This window comes from Poeciliopsis prolifica, unplaced genomic scaffold (assembly GCF_027474105.1).
Source record: "Poeciliopsis prolifica strain line A6 unplaced genomic scaffold, Auburn_PproV2 SCAFFOLD300, whole genome shotgun sequence".
NCBI lineage: Eukaryota > Metazoa > Chordata > Actinopteri > Cyprinodontiformes > Poeciliidae > Poeciliopsis > Poeciliopsis prolifica.
In genome coordinates this window covers 12,501-20,000 of record NW_026562675.1, presented here as the reverse complement: position 1 = coordinate 20,000, position 7,500 = coordinate 12,501, and the positions used below count along the sequence as shown (strand labels likewise).

Genomic DNA, 7,500 nt, shown 5'->3' with positions numbered 1-7,500 from the left:
CGAAGGCCCCTGGATGGGTCAATGGTCAAAACTCCGCTCTTTTTACTGGTTCTCAAGGTCTCGAAAAACTCTCTCCTGAAATCCTGCCGGTGGGGTTTTTCGAAACTGGTAACTGAAGTTCCTTTTTCCCCGAATGGGCGGGGCTTAAGCGCCTGTTCAGGGAGGGCAATGCTTTGTATGCCTTTGTCTGTGCCCCTGGTAAGGCATAGGGACTTTGAAAAATTTCAGGACTGCACCCGCGATGGCCCGGACTGTGAGCCTTCGCGGTACAGGCCTGGTTGCCTGCTGAGTCGCCCCGGGGATCCAGACCGGCGATTGGGACTGGGGATTCGCCCCGGCGGGGACTGGGACCGAAAATTCGGCAAGGGGAATCCGACCGACAGTTCGCACAGGCGGGGAATGGGACCGAAAATTCGGCCCGGCGGTGGATCGGACCGAAAATTCGGACCGGCGGGGGATCGGACCGACGTTTCGCACCCAGAATTCGGCCCCGATATTCGGCCTGAATATTCGGAGCCCTGGGTGAACCGGGTGGGTTCCGGACGGGGAGGGGGGGCTCAGGTCTCCCCACAAAGGGGAGGCCCTGACCGGCCCCTGGGGACCGGCCAGCCCCCTCTCCGCCCTGGAGCTTGGCGGATGGGACTTGGGCTCCGGACGGGGAGGGGGGGCTCAGGTCTCCCCACAAAGGGGAGGCCCTGACCGGCCCCGGGGGACCGGCCAGCCCCCTCTCCGCCCTGGAGCTAGGCGGATGGGACTTGGGCTCCGGACGGGGAGGGGGGGCTCAGGTCTCCCCACAAAGGGGAGGCCCTGACCGGCCCCAGGGGACCGGCCAGCCCCCTCTCCGCCCTGGAGCTAGGCGGATGGGACTTGGGCTCCGGACGGGGAGGGGGGGCTCAGGTCTCCCCACAAAGGGGAGGCCCTGACCGGCCCCGGGGGACCGGCCAGCCCCCTCTCCGCCCTGGAGCTTGGCGGATGGGACTTGGGCTCCGGACGGGGAGGGGGGGCTCAGGTCTCCCACAAAGGGGAGGCCCTGACCGGCCCCAGGGGACCGGCCAGCCCCCTCTCCGCCCTGGAGCTAGGCGGATGGGACTTGGGCTCCGGACGGGGAGGGGGGGCTCAGGTCTCCCCACAAAGGGGAGGCCCCGACCGGCCCCGGGGGACCGGCCAGCCCCCTCTCCGCCCTGGAGCGAGGCATCCGGGTGGGTCTCAGGCTGCGGATGGGACTTGGGCTGTGTGCATATGGGAAGGCGCTAATTCTGCAAGGACAGGACGGACGGTCCCTTGATCCTTCCTTAGGTTCACCTACGGAGGTGTTCTTGTTACGACTTTAAATTCAGATAGTCAAGTTTAATCTTCTTGGCCGAACCCCGGGCGGGGCCGGTCCGTGGACGGCTCGGAGGCATCCGAGCCGTCCTCTGAGATTGGTGAAGCCTTCCTTGGATGTGTTTGCCATTCTCTCCGATCGGTTACGCCTTCCTTGGATGTGTTTGCCATTCTCTCCGATTAGTCATGCCTTCCTTGGATGTGTTTCGCCATTCTCTCCGATTAGTCATGCCTTCCTTGGATGTGTTTCGCCATTCTCTCCGATTAGTCAGGCCTTCCTTGGATGTGTTTCGCCGTTCTCTCTGATTAGGCATGCCTTCCTTTGATGGGTTCTCCATTCTCAGTCCTGCAGGGTTGGAGGAACCGTCCGCCGAAGCGCCGGTACCGAAGCACCGGGGCCCACGGGGGCCATCCATGGCAGGTGAGGTGGAGAACCAGCACGGAAGTCATGCCTCTCTCCGCCGGGGAGAGACGGGGCGTCTGGGTCTCGCTGAGGAGGGACGGCCACGGGCAGAAGCGCAGCTCCGCTGCGTTCGTGCCCGGGCCTGGAGGCGAGCCTGCGGGGCTGGAGGAACCGTCCGCCGAAGCGCCGGTGCCGGGGCACCTTGGCCGGCGGGGGCCCTCCACGGCAGGCCACGTGTGCTTATCGGTCGGTCGGAGATGTTGGGCTGGGAGCCAGACTTCCAACAGGCACGTGGGACGGACCGTAATCCGCTCACAGTGCACTGCGGTCGGCTTGGCTGAAGCCAGACCCTGGGGGACACTGACGAGCTCCAGAAGAACCAGGGAGCCGTCCACGGACTGATTACAGCCCTGGACAGACTCACCAGAGCGGCCAGAGCCCGCCAGCCAATCGCCAGGTAGATCCATCGACTTGGAGAGCTCCTGCACACATGGAACCGTGAGCGGGGAAAAACGTTCAAAAACGGCCGAAAACCCCATAAATCACCAACTTACCTTCTCATCTGGGGCCAGCGAAGGCCCCTGGAGGGGTCCACGGCCGAAAATCCGCTCTTCTTCCGGAATTGGTGGTCTCGAAAAACTCTCTCCTGAAATCCCGCCGGTGGGGTTTTTAGGAACGGGTAACGGAAGTTCCGTTTTCCCCGATTGGGGGGGCTTAAGCGCCTGTTCAGGGAGGGCAATGCTTTTTATGCCTTTTTCTGCGCCCCTGGTCAGGCATAGGGACTTTGAAAAATTTCAGGACTGCACCCGCGATGGCCCGGACTGTGAGCCTTCGCGGGTGCAGGCCTGGTGGCCTGCGGTAAGGGACCGGGGATAGGGACCGGGGAAAGGGACCGGGGAAAGGGACCGGGGATAGGGACCGGGGAATGGGACCGGGGATAGGGACCGGGGAATGGGACCGGGGAATGGGACCGGGGGAACGGACCGACGTTTCGCACCCAGAATTCGGCCCCGATATTCGGCCTGAATATTCGGAGCCCTGGGTGAACCGGGTGGGTTCCGGACGGGGAGGGGGGGCTCAGGTCTCCCCACAAAGGGGAGGCCTGACCGGCCCCGGGGGACCGGCCAGCCCCCTCTCCGCCCTGGAGCTAGGCGGATGGGACTTGGGCTCCGGACGGGGAGGGGGGGCTCAGGTCTCCCCACAAAGGGGAGGCCCTGACCGGCCCCGGGGGACCGGCCAGCCCCCTCTCCGCCCTGGAGCTAGGCGGATGGGACTTGGGCTCCGGACGGGGAGGGGGGGCTCAGGTCCCCACAAAGGGGAGGCCCTGACCGGCCCCGGGGGACCGGCCAGCCCCCTCTCCGCCCTGGAGCTAGGCGGATGGGACTTGGGCTCCGGACGGGGAGGGGGGGCTCAGGTCTCCCCACAGGGGAGGCCCTGACCGGCCCCGGGGGACCGGCCAGCCCCCTCTCCGCCCTGGAGCTAGGCGGATGGGACTTGGGCTCCGGACGGGGAGGGGGGGCTCAGGTCTCCCACAGAGGGGAGGCCCTGACCGGCCCCGGGGGACCGGCCAGCCCCCTCTCCGCCCTGGAGCTAGGCGGATGGGACTTGGGCTCCGGACGGGGAGGGGGGGCTCAGGTCTCCCCACAGAGGGGAGGCCCTGACCGGCCCCGGGGGACCGGCCAGCCCCCTCTCCGCCCTGGAGCTAGGCGGATGGGACTTGGGCTCCGGACGGGGAGGGGGGGCTCAGGTCTCCCCACAAAGGGGAGGCCCTGACCGGCCCCGGGGGACCGGCCAGCCCCCTCTCCGCCCTGGAGCTAGGCGGATGGGACTTGGGCTCCGGACGGGGGGGGGGGGCTCAGGTCTCCCCACAAAGGGGAGGCCCTGACCGGCCCCGGGGGACCGGCCAGCCCCCCTCTCCGCCCTGGAGCTAGGCGGATGGGACTTGGGCTCCGGACGGGGAGGGGGGGCTCAGGTCTCCCCACAAAGGGGAGGCCCTGACCGGCCCCGGGGGACCGGCCAGCCCCCTCTCCGCCCTGGAGCTAGGCGGATGGGACTTGGGCTCCGGACGGGGAGGGGGGGCTCAGGTCTCCCCACAGAGGGGAGGCCCTGACCGGCCCGGGGGACCGGCCAGCCCCTCTCCGCCCTGGAGCTAGGGCCGGGGGGGTCCTGGGGGGGCGGCACCGAGGGAGGGGGCCAGGGGGGGGCCCCACTCAGGGTGGGGGGACCGGGGGGGTCCGCCCGTGGATGGGGGGGGTCAGCTCACCCCATCCGCGTGACCCAAGGGGCGCTTTCGCTAACCCCACTTAGGGTCCTAACATGGTCGACCGCGGGTGCGGTCGACCCCCCCGCAGGTGCGGGAGATGGGGGGGCCCGCCGGACGGGACCGAAGATCCCGTCCGCAGTTCCGCCCGCTTCTTCGGCGGCGCCGGATGCAGCACACCTGTTTCCAATCAGGGCCGAGGAACCGGCCCGATTGGCCACAGGTGTACTGCATCCCACTTGATTGGTAGGACGGCTACTTAGGCAGAGGCGCGTTCCTTGCAGCCTCATTCGGAGTCTTGCAGCAGCCGGGTGAGTACCAATGACCGCTTCAAAGTTTGACAACCGATGCCCAGTGTGCTCCCGCAGATCGTGGCGTCTGAGGGAACACCTGGACGGCAAGCACAAGGTGAGGAACCCCGTCGAGCGTCGCATCCTGCTTGCCTACGCCAGGGGGCGGGTGAATGTGAGGGGAATGCGCTGTCCGGTCCAGGGCTGCGCTTACGGCGGTCGGCGCGTGCCCCAACACCTCCAAGAGTCCCACCGTGACCTGGGTCCGCGGCGGAAGAGGCGGCTTCTGACCGGCCTCCAGTGGCAGAGGACTGGAGAAGCTGAGGGAGCTGAGGCGCTCCCACCCGCACCCGTCTCTAGCTACAGGGCTCGACCTCGAAGAGGCCCGCGTTGCCCCAGCTGTGGGGACTCGGCCCACTCCGCCACGGAGGGTGGCGGTGGTGGAGGACGAGGAAAGCGACGAGGAGGAGGAGGACGAGGAGGAGGACGAGGAGGAGGACGAGGAGGTGGAGGTTGAGCCGAACGAGGAGGAGCAGGAGGAGGAGGAGGAGGAGCCGGAGGAAGACGACCACGGTTCCCCCCCGGCGTCTCCAGAAGCTCCGCAACCACCATCGCCTCCAGAACCATCGCCTCCCCGCCCCGCCGAGCCGCAAATGCTGACCGAATCTTCGGACCAGGAGTCGGAGCCGGAGCCGGGGAGCCAGCAGCAGCAGCAGCCGCAGCAGCAGCAGCAGCAGGAGGAGGGATCCGGCAGACAGAGTCCCACCTCGACCACACCCGACCCGGTGCGTAAACCCATAGAGTTCCCTGAATGCGTTGTACGTTACATGAGCGGTTACAAGCGGGCACCTAGTGGGTGCTCTGCCATCCAAGAAGCACGTGGAAAACGTACGGTCCAAGATGGGCCGGCTGACCCAGTTCCTTGACCGCATGGCCGAGGGCAAGAGCGACCTGGGCTCCTGGAAGTTCCTCGACGACGCCGACCGGGTGATGGGCTGGCCGGCCGACCTGCTGAAAAAGGGGAAGAAGATAACAACGGTCAAGGTGTACCTCGTCAACACGGGACAGTTCCTCACCTACTTCAGCGAAACTCCACCCGAGGGCTCCAGGGTCACCAAGCGAGGCCTGGTGTCCGTCGCACGCGCCCTCAAGTCCGCTGCCAGTCAGATATCCACCACCGTCGTCCTCCACCAGATCCAGGTGAAGGACGACAAGGAGCGACGCACTGTAACGCCGGAACTTCTACGCAGGTGCCTGGAGCGATGCCGGACCTGCATACCAGTGCTGTTGCGCGACTTATCGCGGAGGAAGCGCGACGTCAACCTACGGAACCAGCTCATAGGCTACTTCGGTTTGTATGTGGCTTCTCTCTACGGCCACAGAACCGGGGTGGTCAGCAACATGAGAGTGAGTGAGGTAGAAGAAGCCGAACAGTCGGGATCCAGGCACGACTCGTCCGGCTACGTGATCAACGTGAGTGCCCCGCCGCAGCGAAAGCGCTTCATCCCGGGTGCAGAACCAGAACTCCGGGTAAACTGACTTTCGTTCTCGTCGTATGTTCCTCCGCAGGTCAGGCACCACAAGACCAACCGGGCCTTCGGGAGCGCCCAGCTCTTCCTGACGCCGGAGGAATACGGTTGGTTGAGAAGATGGATGGCCATACGCAGAGAGCTGCGCCCCGACTCGGACCTGATGTTTTTCAACCTGAACGGAGGCCCCGTCAACAAGCTGACGTCCTTCGCCCGCGACGCCTGGGCCAGGATGCGCCTGCCGGGTAGCCCCTCGTTGACAGACATACGGACCGCCGTGGCCACCATGGTAGGTGTTGAGCTGGTGATGCCGCCGTGAAGCTTTAACCCACCCCCAGCCTCTGTTCCTGTACTTACCTGTCTGTCTCTCTCTCTCTCTCTGCAGGCCAGGAACACGCAGTGCGCTGAGGTCCGGCAGCGTATGTCCCAGCTGATGTGTCACGACACTAGGACCGCGGACCGCTTCTATGCCATGCAACTGACTGTCAGCCAGTTGGCAGACATGCGGAGGACCTTCGACCTCTCCAGGGAGGCTGACCAGCAGCCGCTGGAATAATGTGATTGTGTTCAATAAAGCGTTTCATACGCCACTTCCCCCGTGTTTTGTGCTTGTTTGCTGGGTAAAATCCTGTTCTTCCGTGAGAACCAGGAACCGTGAAAGTGTTTTGAATTGTACCCCAGCCATGGCTCCAGAGACGCGGCTAACGGAGAACCGGGACGGCTGCCTCTCTGAGATGATGGGAGCGCTCTGGAGCTACTCTCCCCAGCCATGGCTCCAGAGACGCGGCTAACGGAGAACCGGGACGGCTGCCTCTCTGAGATGATGGGAGCGCTCTGGAGCTACTCTCCCCAGCCATGGCTCCAGAGACGCGGCTAACGGAGAACCGGGACGGCTGCCTCTCTGAGATGATGGGAGCGCTCTGGAGCTACTCTCCCCAGCCATGGCTCCAGAGACGCGGCTAACGGAGAACCGGGACGACTGCCTCTCTGAGATGATGGGAGCGCTCTGGAGCTACTCTCCCCAGCCATGGCTCCAGAGACGCGGCTAACGGAGAACCGGGACGACTGCCTCTCTGAGATGATGGGAGCGCTCTGGAGCTACTCTCCCCAGCCATGGCTCCAGAGACGCGGCTAACGGAGAACCGGGACGGCTGCCTCTCTGAGATGATGGGAGCGCTCTGGAGCTACTCTCCCCAGCCATGGCTCCAGAGACGCGGCTAACGGAGAACCGGGACGGCTGCCTCTCTGAGATGATGGGAGCGCTCTGGAGCTACTCTCCCCAGCCATGGCTCCAGACACACGGGCAACAGAGAACCAGCATTGCTGCCTCTGTGGCTATGGTACAGCGGAGCAAAGCCCCGGAGCAGAGCAGAGCCCGCCGGCAAATCACCACCAAGATCCGTGCAGCTAGAGAGCTCCAGCAGTGCCACAGAGCGCTCCACTGGCCTTATCCAGGCCGTGGGAGCCTCCCCGCAGCGGCCAGAGCCCGCCAGCAAGTCCCCACCAAGATCCGTGCAGCTAGAGACCTCCAGCAGAACCACCAGCGAAAAGGCAACAAAATGGCGGAAACGGACCGAAAGAGGCTGCCTCTGCGGGCAGCGGGACACTCACCAGAGCAGCCGGAGCCCAGGGAGGCAACCGGCAGCGAGATCCATGGAGTTACCGAGCTCTGGGAGAGAACCAGCGAAAACGGGG

At 65.4% G+C, this 7,500-nt stretch overlaps 1 protein-coding gene across 1 annotated transcript; it reads left to right on the top strand.

Moving 5' to 3' along the window:
- Window positions 1–5,143: 5,143 nt before the first annotated feature.
- Window positions 5,144–6,470, top strand: LOC129357761 (uncharacterized). The gene is made up of 3 exons (XM_055026792.1): window positions 5,144–5,749; window positions 5,846–6,094; window positions 6,191–6,470. Exons 1-3 carry the CDS (start codon window positions 5,177–5,179, stop codon window positions 6,359–6,361), a joined length of 993 nt encoding a protein of 330 aa, XP_054882767.1. The 5' UTR covers window positions 5,144–5,176; the 3' UTR covers window positions 6,362–6,470.
- The last annotated feature ends 1,030 nt before the right edge of the window (window positions 6,471–7,500 follow it).

Coding starts and splice junctions, on each gene's coding strand:
- LOC129357761 (XM_055026792.1), top strand. CDS start 5,177: ATGGGCCGGCTGACCCAGTTCCTTGACCGCATGGCCGAGGGCAAGAGC. Junction 5,750..5,845: donor CGTCCGGCTACGTGATCAAC/GTGAGTGCCCCG, acceptor GTTCCTCCGCAG/GTCAGGCACCACAAGACCAA. Junction 6,095..6,190: donor GGACCGCCGTGGCCACCATG/GTAGGTGTTGAG, acceptor CTCTCTCTGCAG/GCCAGGAACACGCAGTGCGC.